Source organism: Scyliorhinus torazame, chromosome 14 (assembly GCF_047496885.1).
Source record: "Scyliorhinus torazame isolate Kashiwa2021f chromosome 14, sScyTor2.1, whole genome shotgun sequence".
Lineage (NCBI taxonomy): Eukaryota > Metazoa > Chordata > Chondrichthyes > Carcharhiniformes > Scyliorhinidae > Scyliorhinus > Scyliorhinus torazame.
The window spans coordinates 58,819,520-58,845,807 of NC_092720.1; the positions used below are offsets into that span (position 1 = coordinate 58,819,520).

Below are 26,288 nucleotides of genomic sequence, written 5' to 3' on the forward strand. Positions count from 1 at the left end.
AAGCACTGGACAAACTAATCATGGCGTTCGTATGGGGGAGGGGGGGGGGGGGGGGGGGGGAGGAATGCTAGGATCCCAAAGAAGGTCTTACAAAAAACAAAATCCAGGGGTATTTTCCCAAACCTACAATTCTACCACTGGGCGGTGACGGCCGAGCGAGTAAGGGAATGGATCAAGGAGCCAGAAGCCAAGTGGGTGCACGCGGAGAGGCCTCCTGTAAGGCGACCTCCTTTCGGGCCTTCGCCGTGGTGGCACTCCCATCCCCAGCCAAAAACCACTCCAGCAGCCTGGTGGTGATAGCCACCCTCCAGTCCTGGAACCAGCTACGGCAGCAATTTGGCCTGACCAAAATGTCGGACAGAGCTCCCATCTGCAAATACCATAGGTTCACACCAGCACTGACTGACGCCACCTTCAAAAGATGGGGACAGGATGGAGGGACACTGACAGTCAGGGACCTATACATGGACGGCAGGATTGCAACAATGGACAAACTGACAGAGAAATTCCAGCTAGCCAAATGGAGAAAATCAAATTCGCCATCCGAGCATGACGGCTCTGGAGCTGCCGATGGACTCACTTTGGAGCATCCGTGATGCTGAGGAGGTCGTGGATAGCACGTTCAGTGAGTTGGTCACACCGCAGATTAGGGTTGGTGAGGGAGACAGGGAATGGGTGACCAAAAGGCAGAGAAAGAGCAGGAAGGCAGTGCAGGTGTCCCCTGCGGTCATCTCCCTCCAAAACAGGAATACTGTTTTGGATACTGTTGGGGGAGATGACTCACCAGGGAAAGGCAGTAGTAGCCAGTCTCATGGCACCGTGGCTGGCTCTGCTGCACAGAAGGGCGGGAAAAAGACTGGCAGGGCTATAGTTATAGGGGATTCAATCGTAAGGGGAGTGGACAAGTGTTTCTGTGGTCGAAAACGAGACTCCCGAATGGTATGTTGCTTCCCAGGTGCACGGGTCAGGGATGTCTCAGACGGCTGCAGGACATACTGAAGGGGGATGGTGAACAGCCAGTTGTCGTGGTGCATTTAGGCACCAACGATATAGGTAAAAAAAGGGATGAGGTCCTACAATCAGAATTTAGGGAGTTAGGAGATAAGTTAAAAAGTAGGACCTCAAAGGTAGTAATCTCAGGATTGCGACCAGTGCCACGAGACAGTCAGAGTAGAAATTCAAGAATAATCAGAATGAATACATGGCTTGAGAGAAGGTGTAGGAGGGAGGGATTCCGATTTTTGGGACATTGGAACCGGTTCTGGGGGCGATGGGACCATTACAAATTGGATTATCTACACCTGGGCAGAACTGGAACCAATGTCCTAGAGGGTGCTTTTGCTAACTCTGTTGGGGAGGTTTTAAACTAATGTGGCAGGGGGATGGGAACCAGATTAGGAAGTTAGAGGTCAGTAAAGAGGCAGAAACTAAAGCCAGTAAGGTACTAGATAATAAACTCAATGTGACTAAGGGGAAGAGTAGACAGGAAAGAGATGATGAACGCAAAGGGACAGGTGATCTGAGGTGCATTTGTTTCAATGTGAGAAGTGTAGCAGGTAAGGCAGATGAATTTAGGGCTTGGATTAGTACTGGGAATATGATGTTATTGGTATTACTGAGACTTGGTTGAGGGAAGGGCAAGACTGGCAACTAAATATCCCAGGGTATAGATGCTTCAGAAGGGATAGAGAGGGAGGTAAAAGGGGTGGAGGAGTTGCATTACTGGTCAGAGATGATATCACAGCTATGATTAAGGAGGGCACGATGGAGGATTCGAGCACTGAGGCAATATGGGTAGAACTAAGAAATAGGAAGGGTGCAGTAACATTGTTGGGACTTTACTACAGGCCTCCCAAAAACGAGCGTGAAGTAGAGGTACAAATATGTAGACAGATTATAGAAAAATGTAGGAGCAATAGGGTGGTCGTGATGGGAGATTTTAACTTCCCCAACATTGAATGGGACTCATGTAGTGTTGGAGGCGTGGATGGAGCAGAATTTGTAAGGAGCATCCAGGAGAGTTTTTTAGAGCAGTATGTAAATAGTCCAACTCGGGAAGGGGCCATACTGGACCTGGTATTTGGGAATGATCCCGGCCAGGTGGTTGAAGTTTCAGTCGGTGATTACTTTTGGAATAGCGATCACAATTCCGTAAGTTTTAGAATACTCATGGACAAAGGCGAGAGTGGTCCTAAAGAAAGAGTGCTAAATTGGGGAAAGGCCAAGTATAACAAAATTTGGCAGGAGCTAGGGAATGTGGATTGGGAGCAGCTCTTTAAGGGTAAATCCACATTTGAAATGTGGGAGTCTTTTAAGGAAAGGTTGATTAGAGTGCAGGACAGACATGTCCCTGTGAAAATGAGGGATAGAAATGGCAAGATTAGGGAACCAAGGATGGCGGGTGGAATTGAGAGACTAGCTAAGATGAAAAAGGAAGCATACATAAGATCTCGGCGACTTAAATCTGATGAAGCTTTGGAGGAATATCGGGAAAGTAGGACAAATCTCAAACGCGCAATAAAGAGGGCTAAAAGGGGTCATGAAATATCTTTGGCTAACAGGGTTAAGGAAAATCCCAAAGCCTTTTATTCGTATATAAGGAGCAAGAGGGTAACTAGAGAAAGGATTGGCCCACTCAAAGACAAAAGAGGGAATTTATGCGTGGAGTCAGAGGAAATGGGTGAGATTCTTAATGAGTACTTTGCATCGGTATTCACCAAGGAGAGGGACATGACGGACGTTGAGGCTAAGGATGGATGTTTAAATACTCTAGGTCAAGTCGGCATAAGGAAGGGGGAAGTTTAGGGTATTCTAAAAGGCATTAAGGTGGACAAGTCCCCAGGTCCGGATGGGATCTGTCCCAGGTGACTGAGGGAAGCGAGGGAAGAAATAGCTGGGGCCTTAACAGATATCTTTGCAGCATCCTTGAGCATGGGTGAGGTCCCGGAGGACTGGAGAATTGCTAATATTGTCCCTTTGTTTAAGAAGGGTAGCAGGGATAATCCAGGGAATTATAGACCTGTGAGCTTGACGTCAGTGGTAGGCAAACTGTTGGAGAAGATACTGAGGGGTAGGATCTATTCACATTTGGAAGAAAATAAACTTATCAGTGATAGGCAGCATGGTTTTGTGCAGGGAAGGTCATGTCTTACAAACCTAATAGAATTCTTTGAGGAAGTGACAACGTTAATTGATGAGGGAAGGGCTGTAGATGTCATATACATGGACTTCAGTCAGGCGTTTGATAAAGTTTCCCATGGCAGGTTGATGGAAAAAGTGAAGTCGTATGGGGTTCAGGGTGTACTAGCTAGATGGATAAAGAACTGGCTGGGCAACAGGAGACAGAGAGTAGTGGTGGAAGGGAGTGTCTCAAAATGGAGAAAGGTGACTAGTGGTATTCCACAGGGATCCGAGCTCGGACCACTGTTGTTTGTGATATACATAAATGATCTGGACGAAGGTATAGGTGGCCTGATTAGCAAGTTTGCAGATGATACTAAGATTGGTGGAGTTGCAGATAGCGAGGAGGACTGTCAGAGAATACAGCAAAATATAGATAGATTGGGGAGTTGGGCAAAGAAATGGCAGATGGAGTTCAATCCAGGCAAATGCGAGGTGATGCATTTTGGAAGATCTAATTCAAGAGCGGACTATACAGTCAATGGAAGAGTCCTGGGGAAAATTGATGTACAGAGAAATCTGGGAGTTCAGGTCCATTGTACCCTGAAGGTGGCAACGCAGGTCGATAGAGTGGTCAAGAAGGCATACAGCATTTCCTGCCTTCATCGGACGGGATATTGAGTACAAGAGTCGGCAGGTCATGTTACAGTTGTATAGGACTTTGGTTCGGCCACATTTGGAATACTGCGTGCAGTTCTGGTCACCACATTACCAGAAGGATGTGGATGCTTTAGAGAGGGTGCAGAGGTTCACCAGGATGTTGCCTGGTATGGAGGGTGCTAGCTATGAAGAAAGGTTGAGTAGATTAGGATTGTTTTCGTTGGAAAGACAGAGGTTGAGGGGGGACCTGATTGAGGTCTACAAAATTATGAGAGGTATGGACAGGGTGGATAGCAACAAGCTTTTTCCAAGAGTGGGGGTGTCAATTACAAGAGGTCACAATTTCAAGGTGGGAGGGGGAAAGTTTAAGGGAGATGTGCGTGAAAAGTTTTTTACGCAGAGGGTGGTGGGTGCCTGGAACGCTTTGCCAGCGGAGGTGGTAGAGGCGGGCACAATAGCATCATTTAAGATGCATCTAGACAAATATATGAACGGGCGGGAAACAGAGGGAAGTAGATCCTTGGAAAATAGGTGACAGGTTTAGACAAAGGATCTGGATAGGCGCAGGCTGGGTGGCCCGAAGGGCCTGTTCCTGTGCTGTAATTTTCTTTGTTCTTTAAGGGTCAGACGATGGCTACCACAGAAAGTGTGAGCCATTCACCCAACTGTTCCGGGACCTGTTTTTGGCCAACAATCAAGCAGAAGAATAGCCAGGTAGCCAAGAACCAGGGGAAAGCAGCCAAAGCATGAGAGGGAGAGATAGACCGGGATGGGGGTGAGGAGGGGGGGGGGGGGGGGGGGGACCTGCTAAATCTAAGAGGAAGAAAGGTGAACCACAGGGGGGGGGGGGGGGTAGAAGAGGGAAGAGACAGGGCACAATAGAGGAGAGACAGGGAACAATAGAGGAGAGCCAGGGAAGTGGAGGGGGAGAGGGGGAGGCAGGAAAACATTAACAAACTTGGCATCCGCAGGAACAGAGAAAAAGGAGAATACAGGCGGAAAACGGGAGGGCCGGCTGAAGCGAGCATGAGCCGACATCGGCAGCGAAATCCGTCCGGGAGAAGTTAGGGGCAACACCAGCACTAGACCCATTTGAGTATTGCCCTCCATAATTGTCTCCCCGGCACCCAAATGTATATCTGACACCCCCCACCCCCCACCACAAACAGATGCCTACTTATGTGTGTAAATAATTGATTTTGTATTTCTCTCGTGTTGTTACCTTTTTTTCTTTTTCTTTCCCTTTGTGATTTGTGTGTGTGTGCCCTTCTCTTCTTCTAAATATATATATATCATATCCTGTGTACATAACGGCAAATATACTTTTTTCAAAAACTCAATAAAAAACATTTATAAAAAAAATAAATGATTCATTATAGAATCATAAGTATCATGGATGGCAAAATTATTTTAACATATTTCTGTTTGAGTGCATACAAGCTATTGCCACACGTCATGGAGATGGGATGCGAGGGTGGAACATTCATTTGCTTAATATATCTGTCTGTGTTTTCTGACAGAAGAACGCAGTTTTTTTCTGTTGGGATTTTGAGGGAAAAGCAACTGAAAGATTTACTCTAGCTCGCAGCTAGTGGAATAAATCTGCAGTGGTCCTCACGGAGCCTTCTGGCAGGAAGCAGTCAGCTTGATAGTTAGCTTAGAAAGAGCTGTGGGCGCAGATTGGGAAAAACAGTTCATGCATGTCCAAAATTGGGACAGGAAGCCAAAAACTCCACAGTCACGCGATCTTTAAAGAAGATTGGAGGATCCCTTAACCAAAAGCGAATGAAAGGATCCCCATGTAATTCGTACTTTGAGGAATAGCTGGGATACCAAGGAGATTTCAAATAAATTCTGAAGAGCTGTGGCATACTTTTTGGGTTGGTCTTCAAGGTTTCATAAGATAAGGAAACTATTGGGGATAAGTAAAAAGTAGAACTGAGTGTACAGCTTTAAGTCTTTATAAGTCTTAATGTTAAGTTGATAATGCTTGCTTTGTTTAATTTTTTATAAATACACAGTAAAGTTTGTTTTTGTTAAAAACATGAAATCTTGTGTCACAGTTCTGCCAGTTAATTATTGGGAGCTCAGATTTCTTCCTCAAATGTTAATAGTCTCAAAAGGGAACGTAACAATATGTTGTGACTTCTCTATTTTTATTTACAGTTTTTAAAAAAATTTGAACAAATCGTTTTATATAATACATGATCATTCTCTTTTACTGTTGACCTAATTTGCACAATAGAAAATTTGCTACTGGTGTAAGTGACTGAATAAATTTAAGGCCTGATGTAGTTTCTCAGAAAGTAAACAAGAACATCTTTACCTAACCTAGAGGTTTAAAAGAAAATCTAGCTTCTCATTTATAATCAATAGAAGGTGGACGAGGAGGCAAAGGGTGACAAATGCTATGCTAGAACTTAAGAGCCAAAACTCAAAGTAATAGGAAATTTTTAATAATTTCATTTTACAGAGGATAATTTGGGAGGGGGAGTCGCGGAGAGAGGTGGTCGTTGTTGCTCATTATCGAGATAGATCTTTCTATTGCTCTGACAAACCAGACAGACTAACAATTCACCTCAGATTAACACAGTACATGTTAGCTGTGTGCTACACCTGTACTTTTGCTCCACTGATCAATATTTCACTATTAGAAGAGAACCAGATGAAACGATAAATGATCACAAGCTGAGAGATTGCCTTATCTCTCACCCGATGAATTCAGGTCATAAACCAGATGTATTTAATTTAGATTTTCCTTTAAAGCTGGCACTCCCTTATGCTGTTTGTTGTTGGAGTGTGTAAGTAGCTAAAGTTATGATTTGACATCTTACAGCCTAAATTCAGCAAGTGCCCCGATCAATTATCATTTCATCTAAGTTTTCCTTTTGCGGTGTTCAAAACGCATCAAGGAGGAACCAAATATCAAAAAAGATTAAGGTGGGGAGAGGTGGTGGGGTGGTGCTGGAAATTGTCCCCCTAACCCCCCCCCCCCGACCCTAAACTTGGAAAATTATCCTTCACAGCATCAGAGCCCATCTGAGCCCCTTGAAATTCCACATCCATCCCTTACTGCAATACTTATATCTCTGTCATAATTCAACTGATTGAATATTAACTATAGGTGCAGATCAAGTTCATCTCCATCGCAGCATTCCCTTTGCAATTAATTGCTTTAAAAGTCATGTGTGGGACCAGCAGGTTTCAATTTGGTAAGGTAATTTGGTTAGGTAATTTGGACATTCTGAATTCTCTCTCAGTGTACACGAACAGACGCCAGAATGTGGCGACTAACGGTGTTTTCACAGTAACTTCATTGCAGAGTTAATGTAAGCCTACTTGTGACAATAAAGATTGTAAAACTGGGGGCGGAGCGGGGGCTCTGGAGACTGGATGTGGGGCTGCTGGCGAATGAAGAGGTGTGTGGGCGGATAAGGAGGAGCATTCAGAACTCTGTGATAATGAATGACACAGGGGAGGTAACAGCGGCAGCGGTTTGGGAGGCTATAAAGGCGGTCCTCAGAGGGGAGTTAATCTCTATTAGGTCCCAGAGAGATAAGGGGGAGAGGGCGGAGAGGGAGAGGCTGGTGGGAGAGATACTTAGGGCAGACAGGAAGTACGCGGAGGCCCCCTGAGGGGGGGCTGCTAAAGGAGTGCCGGAGATTACAGGCGGAGTTCGATTTGCTGACCACGGGGAAGGCGGAGGCACAGTTGAGGAAAGTGAAAGGGGCAGTCTACGAGTATGGAGAGAAAGCAAGTAGGATGCTGGCGCACCAACTTTGCAGAAGGGAGGCGGCCAGGGAGATCGGGGGAGTGCGGGATAAGGAAGGTAACACGGTGTTGAGCCCAGAGAGGATCAATGAAGGTCTTCAAAGAGTTTTATGGGAAGCTATACGAGTCAGAACCCCCGAGGGGAGGGGAAGGGATGAAGCAATTTATGGATCGATTGAGGTTCCCAAGGGTGGATGAGGATTGGGTGGAGGGACTGGGGGCCCCGATTGAGTTGGAGGAGGTAGTTAAGGGACTGGCAAGCATGCAGTCAGGCAAGGCCCCGGGTCCGGACGGCTTCCCTGTAGAATTTTAAAAGAAGTTCTCGGAGCTACTGAGCCCACTCCTGCTAAGAACCTTTAACGAGGCAAAGGAGAGAGGAACCCTCCCCCCGACGATGTCGCAGGCATTGATCTCGCTCATTTTGAAGAAGGAGAAGGATCTGCTTCAGTGTGGGTCCTACAGGCCGTTATCGCTCCTGAATGTAGATGCCAAACTGCTGGCAAAAATTCTGGCCACCAGAATAGAGGGCTGTGTCCGGGAGTGATCGAGGAGGATCAGACAGGTTTCGTCAAGGGCAGGCAACTGAACACAAATGTGAGGAGGCTCCTGAATATTATTATGATGCCCTCGAAGAGAGGGGACGCAGAAGTAGTGGCTGCAATGGATGTGGAGAAGGCCTTTGACAGGGTGGAGTGGGAGTACCTGTGGGATGTGTTAGGTTTGGATTCGGGGAGGGATTCATAGGGTGGGTCCAGCTACTGTATCAGGCTGAGTGGGGAGGCCTGGGTTGGTGACATGGCGGAGTTTCTCTTGAGAGGGTCCTTGATGGGGTTCTCCCGGCGGTGGCAACCTTTCCTTGACTTTCTAGGGGAGCAGTAAGTGTCAGTAGCAGCAGCATCCCGGGGGCAATTGTTGATATCATGTATACCTTTGTTTTGTAACAGCCACTTGTGGGAGGAAACTGGAGCACCCGGACGAAACCCACACAGACACGGGGAGGACGTGCAGACTCCGCACAGACAGTGACCTAAGCCGGGAATGGAATCGATCCTGGGACCCTGCCACTGTGAAGCAGCAGTGCTAACCGCTGTGCAAGCTGCTTAGGGAAGTATTCATCACATTTTCTGCATTTTGAATGCTGGCATGCATCAAATTCACTTACATTTTCTTTAAAACTTTAAAAATAGAAGCAGGAATATATCATTTGGCCCATCGAGCCTGGCTGATACCACCTGCCAATTTATATATATTTTCACAAATAAAATCGGTAGACTATTTAAATTGTTTACCGCCTTGCAGTAATACCTCTTTGTCCTATCTTTTCTTTCAGCTTCCAACACTGAACTCTTTCATCATCCCTCACTATACCAGCAATGTTTCCTACAGATCTACTCTATTCTCTTGCCCACCATCAATGCCTCTCATCACTGATCTCCATCTAGCTCTGAAGGAGAGAAATCTTGGACTCAAAATGTTAAACCTGTTTATCGCTCCACAGATGCTGCCAGACCTGCTGAGTCTTTCCAGAAGTTTCTGTTTTTATTATTATTGCGGTCTCCTGGCTCTGATGATTTCCCACTCTGATACTGGTGCCTCAGATACTGAACAATTGTTTCATCTGGCTATCTTTCTCCCAAGAAGTAGCTTGAACAGAACCAGGCTTTGCCCTGTGAATCTGTGCCCAGCTCCCACCGTCATCACTCCCCTACCCCCAACAATTTTATCCCCTGCCAAGATGCTGACTAAGTTGCAGTACAGTTTTGCTCATGCCCAAGTAGCCATATGCCAGCTCAATAGTGAGGACCAGAAGAGCTCCGCCCTCTCCTACTTTGATATCCACATACAAAATGGTGCAGATAGTGAACAGAGTAGCATTTTCCATCTATGCTCAGGAACCCACACCGCTGAAGAATTAGCAACATCATATTTACTGATAATCTACAGTGAGCTGCTTCCTGGTTTTCACTGGATGATCAGAATGATGAAACCGTGGAATTTGAAACATTAAGATCCCGCAGGCTTCCCTTTCTCATTTTAGAAAGATACATGAATAATCTGTCAATATCTTGATTCTTCACAGAAAACATGTTCATCTCCATACATTTCAACTCTTCCCAACAAGGTTTGCAATATGTTTCTTAGATCAAATTGTCCTGTTAAAGGTTTCCATTTCTACACAAGGACAGCACAAATTTTAAAAATGTGTCAGAAGCCGGTCGCCATAGCCCTTTCCAATAGTACAAGGATATGTCATTGAATGAGCACTTTGTCGGCACATGTGCCATGCCTGACCTAATTTAAACTATTTAGAGGCTTGTTTCTTTGAATTCCAGATGACACAAATATAAACCTTTTCAAGGATTTTATGGAACATATGGTCCACCTATTTGAAAGCAATGTCGTGATTTTTTTTTCCAAAGCCAAAGGTTTGATGAAGAATGATTGTATATCAATCTTTCCAGTCTTTAAGATTTATAGAAAAGGTCATCATGTATTAAATGCTACTACAAAGTAGTATTGACGTTTTGTAACCACTGGGGTCACATGAACATGAATTCCGCAGCTCTCAGTTTGAGAACACACGTGCAAGCTTCCATTAACCCGAACAGGACTATACAACTCACTGCTACAAGCTCATTGGTCCAGAACTGGTATCACTTCGAAATGTTACCAAGAATCATAATAAGGCAGAAGGAGGCCATTCAGCCCATCGAGTCTGCACCGACCATCTGAAGGAGCACACTACCTAGGCCCAATCAAATCCTCCACCCTATCCCCACAATTCCACATAGGGACAATTTAGCATAGCCAATCCACCCAACCTGCACATCTTTGGACCGTGGGAGGAAACCCGAGCACCGGAGGAAACCCACACAGACACAAAAAGAATGTGCAAACTCCACACAGTCACCCGAGGTACCTATAATACAATCGTATCAATGAAGTTCTATCACCACCAAGATCGCCTGGATTCTATCCTGTATGATTACCAAAGACACAGAGGGATGGTGGAATAGTGGTCGTGCACTTGGGACATGGGTTCAAATCCCACCATAGCAGCTGATTGAATTTAAATTCAATTAATAAAATTGGTAATGACAACTTGTAAAAAACCATCTGGTTCACAAATGTCTTTTAGGGAAGTAAATCTGCCGTCCTTCCTTGGTCTGGCCCAAAAGTGACTTCAGACCCACAGCAATGCGATTGACTCTTAACTACCCTAAAAGGCCTAGCAAGCCACCCAATTCAAGGGCCATTAGGGATTGGGCAATAAATGCTGGCCTTTCCAGTGACACACACATCCCATGAAAGAATCTTTAAAAATAATTTTAATTTACGCACAGTGACCTATATCGCATCTATAATAACTCACATTAATTAAATGATCATTTTTAACCACGGAATTTGCCTCTGGTACAAAAACATACCCAATGACTGCAAAAGCTGGCAGTTCTTGAAGATCGAATGGGAAATCTAGACGAAATCGAGTTTTAAACAAGGCGGTGATGGTTTCTGCAAAAGATGGATGTAAGTTCATATTTTATTAGAGATCAAAATATTCAGGGACAGATGGAGCAATATTTCTCTAGAGTTGGAACATTATTCTGTTTTCACAATGTAGTTGTTACTTTAATATACCTTCATCTTTGTTCCACACAGCCAGCACTCGGAAAATAAAGGCACTGAAAGTAGCAGCGAAGAAGCCTCGCCAGTAATTTCTGACAGCAAAAAACGTTGATGTTACTTCAATACTAAAAAGGACACCTATTGGGAGAAAGTCAGAACAAACTAATCAACAATTAACAAAATGGAAGACTTGGGATTAAATCTAATTTCATATCTTCTTTATACAGATAGGTACCAGTCAAACATTCAAGGAAGGCAAGAACATAAAAATAAAATAAAATCTGAGGCAAATATGTACCTTGTCCTTTTCAAGGACTATTGCAAACTCATGCAGATTAACTCCTGAGCAGCCACAGAAGCACCAGAGCAATCACAGCAGACAGGTCAAAGGGCAAAACATTGCCAACACTCAAATAGAGGGCCAGCTGCCACTCCTAACCTAAAAGCATAAGCTGCAAGGTCAGAGAAAGCCACAAGGTCACTGTTGTAGCCATTAGTCAGGATTGTAAAGAAGTTAAATGAAGAAGGGATAAAAAGAAAATACTGACTTTGCCAAATGGATTTAAAAATCTGTATGCTAAGTAAATAGTTGCTTTTAACGTTGTTAATCTGTTAAAAAATGGAAAAGGGAAAAGAGTCAAGAAAGAGAAAAGAGTTATCATCAAATGATGACCAAATTGCTTTACTAACCTCAACTAAATACGACTTAGGAGTACATTTTTAATTGATTATTGGTGGTGCTAAATCTGGAATTTACCTGTACTCACTGTTCCACATTGGCTCTCGTTCAAGCAAGGTCTTGATTTCAAAACTTGTTTTCAAATCCCTCTGTGGCTTTGCGTCTCCCCGTGTCTGGGAGCTCCACCAGCCACACAACCCTCGAAATATCTGCGCTCCTCTATTTCTGGCTCTTGTGCATTCCCAATTATCCACAAGTGGCTGAGCCTTCGGTCGTGTAACTCTGGGATTCCCTCGCTACATTTGTCTGCTACCCCACCTTGTTTCCCTCCTTTGCAACACGCCTCAAAACCTACCTCTCTAATCTCATTTGGTCATTTAACCTCATATCCATCTCTTTATGCAGCTCTGTATCAGAATTTTGTTTTATAATACCCCTGGGAAGTGCCTTGTGTCATCTTGTTACGTTAAAGGTGCTACATGATTTGAAATTGCTGTTGTAAGCCTGAAAATATTAAATCTTGTGTGTAACCACTTTCGGACACTTCTCACTCTCATTTAAGGGAATTGACTGTTTTTCTTGTAACTTCTCGTTTTGTGGAATAGATTTATGGATAGATTTATGGATTCAGCAAAGGAGGCAGTTACTTAGCCCATCATTCTTGTGCTAACTCTTTGAAAAGAACTATCCAATTAATCCCATGACTGGTTGTTTCTCTACAGCCCCAAAATGCTTTCCTTTTCAAAATATAATTGCTTACAATTGATAATACAATGATTTTTGCTGTGTAAAGCCAAGACACAGCAGGGTTGCCTCACGCCTCCAATTGCCTGACTTTAATTGTCACCTCTTGATGTGCCTTATTTTCTATCTTCACAATGCTTTATACCAGAGGGCTTGCTGCAGATCCAACTTCCTCAGTTAATGAAACAGTTTACACAACAACCCAAAAACACCTCAATGGATGAACGAAAGGCAAAATAATTAAATGTTAGCCGTGGTTCAGTGGTTGCGCTCCTGCCTCTGAGTCAAAAGGTTATGAGTTCATTGTCCCCTTCCAGACACTTGACCACATAATCTAGGCTAACACTTCAATGAAGATCTGATGGAAAGTTCCACTTCTGGAGGGGAGTCGATCAGATGAGATGCCAAACCAAAGCCTACCTGCCCTGTCAAGCGGACTCCAAAGATCCTTACCGTTACTTCAAACAGCAGCAGAGGAGTTCTGGTGAGTGATGAAGGAGTGACGCTCCGCAAGCTAGTGATTCCAAACAAACCTGTTGGACTTTTAACCTGGTGTTGCAAGACTTCTTACTGTGCCCACCCTAGTCCAACACCTGCATCTCCACATCATGGCTATTATTCAGGTGTGCATTGAAAAGTGAGCATTCATAGGCTATTCCCCATGTGAGGCATCATTGCCATGGACGTTGCACTTAATTTCCAGCAAAGGATCCTGGATCTCAGAAGGGAAAAAAAAGTAAAACTTGGGAGGTGACTGGCACTGTTTGTAAAGGGAGTTCTATTTTAAGATTTAAAGACCAGTTCGGACCAATACTAGTCATTTCCCAAATTTTACTAGTTTTTCCTTCTGGGATAGCAATTCAAATCAAAGGTTTGGAATCACAGAATGGTTACATCACAGAAAGAGGCCATTCAGCCAGCCGTCCCTGTGCCAGGTCTTTGTAAAAATGCAATACAGTTAGTTCCACTGCCTATTTTTCCCCATGGCCTCATATATTTTTAACTTCAGATAAATATCCAACTTCTTTCTGAAAACCACGATTGGTCTGCCTTGGCAGCGCACTTCAGATCCTAAACTACTTATAAGGCAATATAAGACATAACAGCAGGAGGCTATTTGTCCCATCGAGTCTGTTTCACCATTCAATGAAATCATCACTGATTTGCTATGATAATCCTCAACTCCACTTTCCTATCTTTCCCCCATAACCCCGGATTCCTTTCTGATTAAAATTCTGTCTATCTCAGCCCTGAACATACTTAACAACCCAGCCTCTACACCCCTCTGCGGTAAAGAATTCGACTGATTAACTACCCTAAATGCGAAGAAGTTCCCTCTCATCTCTGCCTTAAATGGACGACCCCTTACTCTGAGATTATGCCCTCTAGTCCTAGACTCTCCCACAAGAGGAAACATCCTCAGCATCTACGCTGTCAAGCCCCCTGAGAATCCCATCTGTCTCAATAAGGTCACCTCTCATTCTTCTAAACGCCAATGTCAGGCCCAACCTACTCAACCTTTCCATACCTGGGATCAACCAACTGAACCTTCTTTGGACTGCCTCCAATGCCAGTATATCTTGGCTTAGATAAGGGGACCAAAACTGTTACAGTATTCCAGATCCACTTGGTTGTGTAAAGAGAGATTTCCCTTGTTGTTTCAATGGGAACAGTTTCTCTCTATCTACTCTGCCTTGATCCCTCATGATTTTCAAAACCTCTATCAAATATCCTCTCAACCTTCTCTTCGGAGAAGAGCCTCAGGTTTTCCATCTACCTACATAACCTAGTTGATAAAAATCAGTTTGCATGGTGGTTATGTTATAATACACAGGCTTGGATCAATCCAGAGACCATGGGCGTGATTCTCCCTCCCGCCGCATCAGTTTTCTGGTGTGGCCCCCCCCCCCCCCCCCCCCCCCCGCTGGCAGCGGGATCCTCCATCCTGGCAGCTGGCCAATGAGGTTTTCCATTGTGGGCACCCCCACGCCATTGGGAAATCCGCGGGCGTGAATGTGCTGCCGGCAAAGCGAAAGATCCTGCCGTCGGAGAATCCCGCCCCATAAGTTTAAATCTCACTATTTGTTCAATTCAAAAAAAATTGCAAATAAAAAGTTGGTATCAGTAAAAGTGACCATGAATCTGTCGAACTGACAGGTACACTTCAGGAAAAAATACCCGAGGTCCTTAGCTACACACTGTCAACTCGGTTGATTTAACCACTTTCTAACGTAGCTCAGTTGTTTAGATTGGCACCTTCTTCATGGAGATGGAAACCATTTCTGACATGCCGTCAAAGCCCACTCCCAAAAATGATTAGAGACACAAACCACAACAACTTGCATTTCTATAGCACCTCTAGCATAAAATGTTCCAAGGTGTCTCACAGGAATGTAATCAAATAAGAGTTCACAGTGAGCCACATCAGGAGATATTAGACGGGTGATATATTGCTCAGTCAGGCGCAGTTTTAAGGAATGTCCTAAAGGAGTACTTAAAGGCAGATAGGTTCAGCAATGAAATTCAGGAACTTTGGACCTAGTTAGGTCAAAACACGGCTGCCAATGGTGGAGTGATTTCATTTTGGTATGTGCAAAATATCAGAATTGGAGGAGAACAGAAATCTCAGAGTTGGAGGGTTGGAGAAGGTTATAGGTGTAAGGAGAGGGAAGGTTATGAAGGGATTTGAAAACAAGGATGAGAAGTTTAAAATTGAGGTGATGTAGCACTAGGAGTCAATGGAGGTCATCAAACAGAGGTGATAAATAAAACACTGCCAATACTCTGCATGAGATCTTGGGGAAAACAGCCTCTTACCCCAGATATTAGGCTATGATTATCAGCATTTGAGATGTCCTTTTACACCCAGAAGACTTAACAAAGCTTTAAATAGAAGCACATCAGGGTTTACATTCAATACTGAAAACATTTATAATTCTGAATTCACCAAATGTTTAAGAGATAGTCCTTCATGGCAGAGAGAACAGCAGTACAGCTGCTTTGTCTGACTTCAGCTGCAACACACTGCAAAATGAAACCAAAAAGTCAGACACACCCAAGCTTTTCTCGAAGTGAAACTAAAAAGCAGAGCTCAGCTCCACCCACACTCTGACATCACTGCAGTAACATGAGCAGCCAAACATTAAAGCGACATTCTCATGACAATAATATATACATAACATATTCCCAATCTGATCCCGAGGTTACAGCAAGCTGTTTGATCTCAGTCTGGCAGTAATAATGGTGCTACAGTTAGTGTTCCCATTCCTGTTCACTAGACACTAGCTCCAACTGATGTATGTTATTTTCTTCCAGTTCTATCATGGCACCAATAGCTTTCCACTGAGATACCCATGATCCCCCTAGGCCACTGCTCCCTAACTGAGGTGTTTGAAGAAGAATGACAAGATATAGAAGGATCAGAGTGTACTAGAGGTGCCCTGTTCTCATTGTAGGTGCCTACCAGCAACATTTGGAAACAAGAGGTGAATGCACATCACTATGGCAGATGATTAGTGGATGCTCTTATTCCCAAAAGACACAATGGTATCACTGTGACATATAATGCCTGACTACAGATGATGTTGAATGTTTCCTCAAAATCTCCCTCATTCTGGTAAATCTTGCTATCAGAGGTATTACATAAGGGAAAGTATGCTGGGATGAGCAACAGCCAGCATTGCCTAAATTGTTCCATCTGTCAAGATACTGTTAACTGTAAGTACCTCGTGAGACTGAGGCAGCACAGACAAGGAGAATTATATTACAGTACACTCAATAGATACAGCACAGGTCTGGCACAGCTAGTCACAATAACTATCTGCAGCTGCCTTCAAGTTATCTTCACTTCCACTCACTCATAAAGAGATGTTAAGCTTTGGGGACAGTGGTTGCAGTGGCAAACAAACCGACCTCCCTCGAGCCACATTACGCAACTCCATTTCAGCAATCAAACAGAGGAGCAGATAATAAGCTGCAGCGTCACTTCCTTCCACTTACGTTTTACCTATCACTTCCTAATCCTCTTTTACCATATTTATATGTTGATGAGAGCGAGATGACGTAAACAGAATGGGAGGAGGCTCTTGTGGAGAATAAACGGCAGCTGAATAGCTTGTTTCTCTGCCATAAATGCTATGTAATTATCTCCTGTTTCAGCCTTGGAAAGGACTCAATGGGTTTCAGAAGCTTGTGCTTTAATTGTTCCCATTTCCACAGACAATTTTCCACTCCCATAATTAGTATGGTTCCTGAATAAGTCCAAAGCTGTACTTGTACTATGTTAATAAGCTGACTTCAGAAAACTGTGAACAACCAGTAACCAGTTTGTTTAAACCCTGCTGGGAACCGTTCCTAACTATGTCTACAGGAAAGATCAGCTATCGTGTGTTATCTGCAGTTTTAAGAAATCTATATCAAGAAATGTAGTAATTACATTTGATCCACACTGGGCCAGATAAGCAGGAAGGAAGATTGGAAAAGCTTATGAAAGAATAGAAACCTTGAAGAATATTTAGTCTGACTTCTTGCTACAGGCAATTTCAGTGTTTAACAGACCATACATATCAGTCAAAATCAAGGTTATGTTCAGGAGGTTGGAGAGAAAGGTTATGATAATTTTTTTAATACTGAGAGAATGCCCTTCAACCAATGATGGAAGCAGTGTCCACATTAGCTTTTAAAAAGTAGATAATTATTAGCACAGTCCAAAACCTTGCTGGATTTGATGAGAGTTCAATTCAAGGGCCTATTCTCTGCATCATCCAGCTGTCAACTTGTCTCCAACCATATTACAGGAGCAGCACACAAATTGGTAGTTCTTAAGGCAGATTTTAATGTTTATGCCGGAAATTCAAGCTGCACCTGAACATTTGGAAAGTGCATACAGAGGTCCAAAGAATCATGGAATCCCTACAGTGCAGAAGGGGGCCATCAGCCCATCGAGTCTGCACTGACCCTGGAAAAGAGCATCCTACCTAGGCCCACCCCCCCACCCCATCTCCATAACCCAGTAAAACCACCTAACCTTTTTTGGAAACAAAGGTTCAATTTAGCATGGCCAACCCACCTAAACTGCACACCTTTGGACTGTGGGACTAAACTGGAGCACCCGAAGGAAACCCAGATACGGGGAGAAAATGCAAATTCAGGCAGCACGGTAGCGCAGTGGTTAGCATTGCAGCCTCACGGCGCCGAGGTCCCAGGTCCGATCCCGGCTCTGGGTCACTGTTCGTGTGGAGTTTACACATTCTTCGCGTGTTTGCGTGGGTTTCGCCCCCACAACCCAATGATGTGTAGGATAGGTGAGTTGGCCTCGCTAAATTGCCCCTTAATTGGAAAAAAAAATGAATTGGGTACTCTAAATTTATTTTTAAAAAGAAAATGCAAACTCCACACAGACAGTCACCCGAGGCTAGAACTGATCTCGGGTCCCTGAAGCTGTGAGGCAGCAGTGTTAACCACTGTGCCACAGTGTCGACCAGTTATGAAGTCTCACATAAAACACCCACTGCCCATGGAGCAATCTCCTTGGCGGTGTCATTTCCTGGAACTCTGACTCATGTATGCGGCAGTCACCAACTGAAGCAGAATGTCATTGCACGTATTAAGTAATGGACAATTATCTTGGACTTGCCGGTTGACCTCAAAAGCTTAATTTTACCAAGTCTCCCTGCTGTCAGCAACAGACAGGTTTGTTGTGAGACATCTGTTGTTGCATTGCCCATATCTTCATCTGGTCATCCCATTCATTGGCCAAAGAAAAATACTTGCGAGCATGTTTCTGGACTTGAAATCTATTTTGCTTTCAAAAAATTTGAATTATATATTTTGACTTGTGAGAATCAAAATAACAGTTAACCTGCAACCAACATAAGAGTTATTATTTTCGTAACTTTGCGAAGTGGCTGGTGAAGTGCTGCATTACACTGTTACTTGACAATGTCTGTGTATTTGTTCAGCTTTAGCCATGCAATAAAACATGTCACTTATTGATCCGTAGCAAAATCATTGGACAATTCAGAAAGGGTAATGATGGAAATGGGAAAGTAGGTTATGACCTCAAACAACTTTAATTCATTTCATTCTCTTTCCTTGTGTGTATATGCACACATTTACACCATTTGCAAATGTGAATTCCTCAACAGGTTATATCTCCCTCTGTTCCAGAAAATATGTTCAATATTTGGCATATTTATTTGTACAAAAATAGCTTTTTGCATAGGAATTTTAATCCTAATGAATCTCAAATTGTTTATATCTTACATGAAGAGTCAGATACGACAGCAACCTGTGCCTGAAGATGAAGTCAAATTCCATCTTAATGAATTGAATGTGCATTTTTAAATCTGTGAAGTTTGAATACAAATTTCAAAACTGGCACTGCCCACATTAGTGTGCAGACCAGATAACTTGTAAAGGAGTTCATGCACATTAGGTTTCTTTTTTTTTTTATAAATCGAAAAATAAAATATTCTTACCTCCTATTGGCGCAGCGAAGCAACAGCCAACTCCGACAGCACAGGCAGCTGCCAGCATCTCAATGTTCCGAGATTCATTCTACAAGGAAGATAAACAAAGCTGTAATTAAAACAGGTTGTTTTCTGCCCATTACCAGAGATGGGAATGTCATTGTTTAAACAAAAATAGGATTTTTAACATAACATCGTGGGCAGGATTTACTGAGCAACTCACCGCGTGCTTTTCAGCGGCGAAGGTGGCCAGCCAGTGGGATTTTCCGGCCCCGCCGTTGTCAATGGGATTTCCCGGTGACTGCACCCCACATTGTCGGGAAAACCGTCCACCGCTGTGAGCAGCTAGTAAATTCCGCCCAGTATTTTCATTTTTTAAACAGATCAATAAAGTGAACATGAAAAATATTTTAAGCATATGGAAAATCACAGAAAATTCTTATTAATTAAAATGAGGCAATCGTGCCAACAGAAGCTTTCAGAGGGAGGACCAGGAAATTCTGCATTGAACGTGTTTCGGGTCAGTTTGACAGGTATTCAGTAGCTCCAACTCACTGTAAACTGTCACGGCGGAAAAGTTCCACTTTTGGATTGTTGCTAACTTTCTCCTTGGTTCAATTGCTCTGTTTTATTACCTTTGCTCTCGATTCGCCAGGTATCTTTATGATACCGCCACGAGGTTCAAGTCCGAGTAATGATCAATAACTCAATACACCGATTAGTAAGATTCAAATCAAAGCACATTTATTATACACAGTAATCGCTACTCATGCACAAATTCTACGTCTAAGCTACTTCTACAACTAACAGGCCTATACTTAACTTCGGACTGGCCCACCAGGTCAAGGGAACAAATGGCCTTTCGTTCGGGTTCTGAGTCTGTGGGATTCGAAGTTGGTACGGATTGGTAGCGAGGAGCGCCTATCTCGTAGTGAGCGTTGAATTAAGACTTAATTTGTTCGGTGGTCACTGCACTGGTCACGGTCAATGTTGGTTCGTGTTGCTGGGTGACCCGGGCAGGACGAAGAGGTGAAGAGAGCTGAAGAGAGACCGATTTGAACTTGGGGCTTAACTCTTATAGTCCCCAGGGGCTTCCCGTCTTTCGGGGCAGACCCTGTACCTGGTTCCATGTGATTGGACTTTGTCCCAATCACTTGGTTCGATTTCTCCAATACTGGAGCGGTTCCCTGATCGATGGGCGATCTGGAGGTGCTCGTTCACCTCCTTTATGTTGGCTCCTGCTGGCGCCGGGGAGTCTGGCTTTGCTTTGTGTGTCCCAAATGTTACTTATTGTTCCCGGGGATTGCTCATTAGTATGTAAATGGCTGCTACATTGTTATGCTGATGGTCGCTGGTATCGATGTTTTCTGGCCTTTTGCAAAGTTTTAATACACAGCAAACCTGCACCTGCCGGTTTCTGTCTTTTTGGCTGACTTTCCCCATCAGCCTTTGCCGTTCGCCATTTTAAATTGGGAGTTGGCCAATTTAGGTGGCTACACGTCCTCCTTGTGGTCCTAACGCGAAGTGTGAAGGATCACATAACTACGTTGCTTTCCATTCCCTGACCTGGGGAGCACTTCTTTCATGGCCTCTACACTGTCCATAACTAGGCAAAAAATGTTTAACTGATAATTCTAAGGGGCACTATGTGAAACAGGGACATGCATTACAAAACAAGAAAATGGGAACCTCTAACTATTACATAGAACATAGAACATAGAACAATACAGCGCAGTACAGGCCCTTCGGCCCACGATGTTGCACCGAAACAAAAGCCATCTAACCTACACTATGCCATTATCATCCATATGTTTATCCAATAAACTTTTAAATGCCCTCAATGTTGGCGAGTTCACCACTGTAGCAGGTAGGGCATTCCACGGCCTCACTACTCTTTGCGTAAAGAACCTACCTCTGACCTCTGTCCTATATCTATTACCCCTCAGTTTAAAGTTATGTCCCCTCGTGCCAGCCATATCCATCCGCGGGAGAAGGCTCTCACTGTCCAGCCTATCCAACCCCCTGATCATTTTGTATGCCTCTATTAAGTCTCCTCTTAACCTTCTTCTCTCCAACGAAAACAACCTCAAGTCCATCAGCCTTTCCTCATAAGATTTTCCCTCCATACCAGGCAACATCCTGGTAAATCTCCTCTGCACCCGCTCCAAAGCCTCCACGTCCTTCCTATAATGCGGTGACCAGAACTGTACGCAATACTCCAAATGCGGCCGTACCAGAGTTCTGTACAGCTGCAACATGACCTCCCGACTCCGGAACTCAATCCCTCTACCAATAAAGGCCAACACTCCATAGGCCTTCTTCACAATCCTATCAACCTGGGTGGCAACTTTCAGGGATCTATGTACATGGACACCTAGATCCCTCTGCTCATCCACACTTTCAAGAACTTTACCATTAGCCAAATATTCCGCATTCCTGTTATTCCTTCCAAAGTGAATCACCTCACACGTCTCTACATTAAACTCCATTTGCCACCTCTCAGCCCAGCTCTGCAGCTTATCTATATCCCTCTGTAACCTGCTACATCCTTCCACACTATCGACAACACCACCGACTTTAGTATCGTCTGCAAATTTACTCACCCACCCTTCTGCGCCTTCCTCTAGGTCATTGATAAAAATGACAAACAGCAACGGCCCCAGAACAGATCCTTGTGGTACTCCACTTGTGACTGTACTCCATTCTGAACATTTCCCATCAACCACCACCCTCTGTCTTCTTTCAGCTAGCCAATTTCTGATCCACATCTCTAAATCACCCTCAATCCCCAGCCTCCGTATTCTTAATACACTACACTCATTTAAACATTTTAGCACTAACTCCCTCAACCATACACACAAAATCATAGCAGTCTATACACATTTTTGCTGGCTTGGCAGTCAAGCTCAGAATCGTACATTTGAACATTTCTTTACATTTCTTTATTTACAATAAAACCGCAAATGGATGCTCTTTATTATAGATCGCGGGGGTCGGGGGTCTGGTCGTATCCAAAAATAGGGGATCTGATCCTATATACCGGGGTGCGAGCGCGATAGGCTCTCCTTCTCCATTTTCTTAGACACATAGTCTGCACGATGCAGCAGAGTATCGCCAATACCAACAAGGATTCTATCACGTAGGACAGGGAGTACCAGGTTATAAACCTGTCATACCAAGATGGTGCGGTGTCGCTGGTGACTGGGCTCTGGGTACTGTGGGGAAGTGAATCATTAACGGCTGGGGGGGCTTGAGGTCATGGGGTTCGCGTTCACGCGCAACCAAATGTCCATTATCATGATGCACAATCCGGAGGATGTCCTCATGGTGCGCCCTCTTTCACGTCTCTTCTCTTCTCTTCCCTTCTCTTCTCCGGTCCTGGAGCTTCTGGAGTTCTGTGGAAACAAGTATAGTGTCTGTAACTATCTTGGTTTAACATCTCATACGATAGTATGTCTGTCCTTTAGTGCCAATTACTTCCTTTATAATTGGTCACTATGTGTGACTCCCTCATTTTTTTTTCAAAAACCAAATTTTACGACAAGACACACTTTCAAATAATGAACCAGTGCGAGCCGCCTCGCAGTCTGTGCGATCTACCATCCAAATGTTTCAGGATGTAAATAGCATGTGGTTGGCAACCTAAGGGTTACTGAAACAAACCAAAGCTTTTTGAACTAAAATTTCCAAAATGAGGCGCGTATGGGCCGCGACGGGTAAGAGTTGGATGGAGTCCCCGGGTAGGACGGCTACCAATGCCGTGTCTCCACTACCCGAGGGTAGTTGACCAGAGGGGGAGTTCCCAGGCAGGACAGGTCCCAAGCCGTTTCTCCACTGACTGAGCAACCGACAAGAACGGGCAAGAAATGTAGTCATCGTGGGGGGCTGCAGTAGTGGTTCTACCTTCGAACCAGAAGGGCAGTTACGAACGGGCGTGTGGTATCTGTCGACAGATGAGTTCCACTGAACTGGTGTCTGGGACCATAACAAGTCTCTGTGGGCAAGTCCTCAGAGGTTTCTGCTGATGAGTGTGCGGCCAAGTTCTCAGAGGTTTCTGCTGATGAGCGTGCGGCCAAGTTATCAGAGGTTTCGGCCGAAAGGGCGTGGGGCCGTGGAGAAATTTTTTTTTTCCTGTCTGACATACCACATTTAACAAAACAGTACAAACAACGTAAAACATGCTGCAGGTTCCATCAGAAAGGACACCGTTTCTCCCAAGCGGTTCCTTTAAAACATCATCTGGACACCTCAGTTATCGGTTGCGAACAGGGTCGCAAAGGGGTTCTCGTTCTGGGAGTCAGACTCAAGGTCGTCATCTTCTCCCGGATGCCAAACTCTTGAATGTATTAAGGTTGATAGGGCTGCATGGTGTGATTTGGGGTCGCTCTCGTCGTTTCGGACGTGTCTGTATGAGTTGTCTCTGTGCCAAAAGGTGGTTCCAGTTGTGTGGGGACGGGATCGGGGTCGTCGTGGTAGGTCGGTGGTGTTTGTTCAGGAAAGTGATCATGAAGGGATCACTCGAATCGTGAGTGAACGGAGAGCATGACTTGCTGTCCTATACTATACTGTACTCAGTCGCATGCACTGTCTTGTCGAAACAAGCCTTGCTCTGTTTCTTTCGTGGGACCATTTTTCTGAGGGTGGATTTTAGGGTCTGATTCATGCGCTCCACGATACCACTCGACTGTGGGTGGTATGCTATGTGGAATTTTTGGGTGATGCCAAATATCGTGAGGATGTTCTGCATGACACGTCCCGTAAAATGGGAACCTTGGTCGCATTCAATGCTGCGGGGGAGTCCCCATCTTGTAAAGATGTGGTGGGTCAAAATCTTGGCTCTGGTTTTTGCAGTGTTTGTGCGGGCTGGGAATGCTTCCACCCATTTCGTAAACGTGTCTATCACCACGAGTACATATTTATAACCATTCCTGCAAGGGGGCAATGGTCCTATAAAATCAATCTGGAGGTTAGTCCAGGGGCCATTAACAGGTCGGGTGTGACTGAGCTCAGCCTTTTTGGCATATCTGTCCGGATTATTCTGGGTGCAGATAAGACAATTCTCGATGTAGTGATTTACATCGTCCTTTAAATTCGGCCACCAACAAAGCTGCTTGAGGTGGGCTGCAGTGGGATCGATTCCCTGATGTCCATGACTGTCATGGAACAAACAAATCAGTTGATTCCTGTCCTGTTCAGGAACCACATAAAGGTGTCTTTTGACACCACACCGTCATGTGTGGTCAGGGCATTTTTAAATCTCTCGTAGGGTGCTGGATATTTTCCTTTTAAAATCTCCCTGAGATTGCTGTCCTGCTTCTGGGCCTCCACTAGATCCTCTATCTTTGTCTGTGAGACCTGAACTGCACTCACTGGTGCGCTTTCGGGGGGGGGTGTCCAAAAGTATCTATGCCTGGAACCTGCTTTAGCCAGTGTGTCGGCTTTTACATTTCCAGGGGGGGGAGGAACGATGGTGGCTGCGGACTTTGACTATCCCAAAAGTCCCGTTCTGTGCTCTCTCTAAAATGTGACGGAGCAATGGGGCTGAAGGGAGGGGTTTTCCGTCTGCGTAAACAAATCCTCTTGCTTTCCACAGGGGCAGGAATTCAGTGAGGCTGTTGCAGACATAGAGGCTATCCGAGTATATGTCTGCTGGGCTGGGGAAGGAATCTGGGTGTTCCACTATGTATGCGATGGCCGCAAGCTCTGCTGCCTGTGCGCCTAAGTGTCCTGGAAGTTTTAATGATATTTCCTCTAGGGCGCGTCCCTGCACGTCCTCGACATAAATACCACAACCTGTTATGCGCTTCCTATCCAATACTGTGGAAGATCCATCCACATATATCTCTATGGGCTCACATGTGTCTTGTGCTGTGGGCTCTGGGTTGAACTACCTATCTTTCTGGTGGGTGTTTTAGCAATAAAGGGGCCTGTGTTGTGGTGTGGAGAGATAATTTCACATTCATGGGGGGTTCCGGGGTACTGTAGGTTGTCGGCTAAAAAGGTGTGCGTCTTTGTCCATTTAACAGTGTTGTCCCGTCCCTGCAAGAGAAGGGTCCATCTAGCTGCTCTAATCTGGCATCCTGTACCGTCCTTGAGTTGTCCGTCCAGTAAACGTTGGGTGGGGGTGTGTTCGGTGAGAATTGTGATGGGGTTCAGTCCGGTAATATACGAAAAATACTGAACTGCCCAAAATACTGCGAGCAGGTGCCTCTCACAGGCTGAAAATCCCTGCTCCACAGCATCTAAAATTCTGGAGGCGTAAGCTACAGGCCTTAACTGTTCGTGCCGTTCCTGGAGGAGCACGGCTGAAAGGGTGCGGTCTGTGGTCGCTACCTCTATGGCGTAAGGGGAAAGCGGGTCTGGAACTTGTAGTGCGGGGGCTGCTATGAGTGATTGCTACAACGCATCCACATAACCCATATGCTGTGGAAGCCAGTCCCAGGGGGCTCCTTTCTTTAGGAGGTCTGAGAGGGGCGCTGCCTTGCTGGCGAAACCGTCAATGTGGTTTCGGCAGTAGCCAACCAGTCCTAAGAACGACCGGAGGGCTGAAATGTTCTGGGGAAGGGGCAATTTAGCAATCGAGTCAATCCTTTTATGCTCAATCTCGCGTTTACCATGTGTGATAGTTGTTCCCAAATATATCACCTTATCTTCCAAAATCTGGGCCTTTTTTGGGTTGACTTTACAACCGATTGAGTGTAAGAGTTCCAGGAGTTCGGACAGAAGCTCGATGTGCTCTTCCTTGGTGTCTGTCTGCAGTAGTAGGTCATCTACGTACTGGACCAGACATTCGGGGCGAGAGAATTTGGCTAAACCATTTGCCAGCTGTCGGTGGAAAATGGAGGGGGAGTTGTGGAAGCCTTGTGGCAGGCATGTCCACGTGTACTGCTGATTTTTAAAGGTGAAGGTAAATTTGTACTGGCACGCCTTTGCCAATGGAATGGACCAGAATCCATTACTGACATCCAAAACCGTGAAGTATCGGGAATTGAGTCCCTGCTTGAGCATGATCTCGGGACTTGTTGCTACTGTGGGGGCTGCTGCGGGGGTGATTTTGTTGAGTTCCCGGTAATCGATGGTCAGTCGCCATGATCCATCGGGCTTTCTCACTGGCCAAATCGGGGCATTATTAGTGGAGGATACTGATCTAAGTACGCCCTGCTCTAATAAGCTTTCTATTACCGTTGAGATTTCTCCCTCTTCCTCTTGGGGAAATC

At 44.8% G+C, this 26,288-nt stretch overlaps 1 protein-coding gene across 3 annotated transcripts in view; it reads right to left on the reverse strand.

The window, feature by feature from the left end:
- The window catches only part of clcn2c (chloride channel 2c), an 870,815-nt gene that overhangs the window by 325,476 nt on the left and 519,051 nt on the right, over positions 1 to 26,288 (reverse strand). For all 3 annotated transcript variants that reach the window (XM_072474258.1, XM_072474257.1, XM_072474259.1), the window contains 3 exons: positions 19,081 to 19,159; positions 11,191 to 11,316; positions 10,980 to 11,064 (listed from right to left, as the gene is read on the reverse strand). In XM_072474258.1, coding sequence (XP_072330359.1) covers positions 10,980 to 11,064; positions 11,191 to 11,316; positions 19,081 to 19,159 — 290 coding nt within the window. The remainder of the gene's footprint in view (positions 1 to 10,979; positions 11,065 to 11,190; positions 11,317 to 19,080; positions 19,160 to 26,288) is intronic.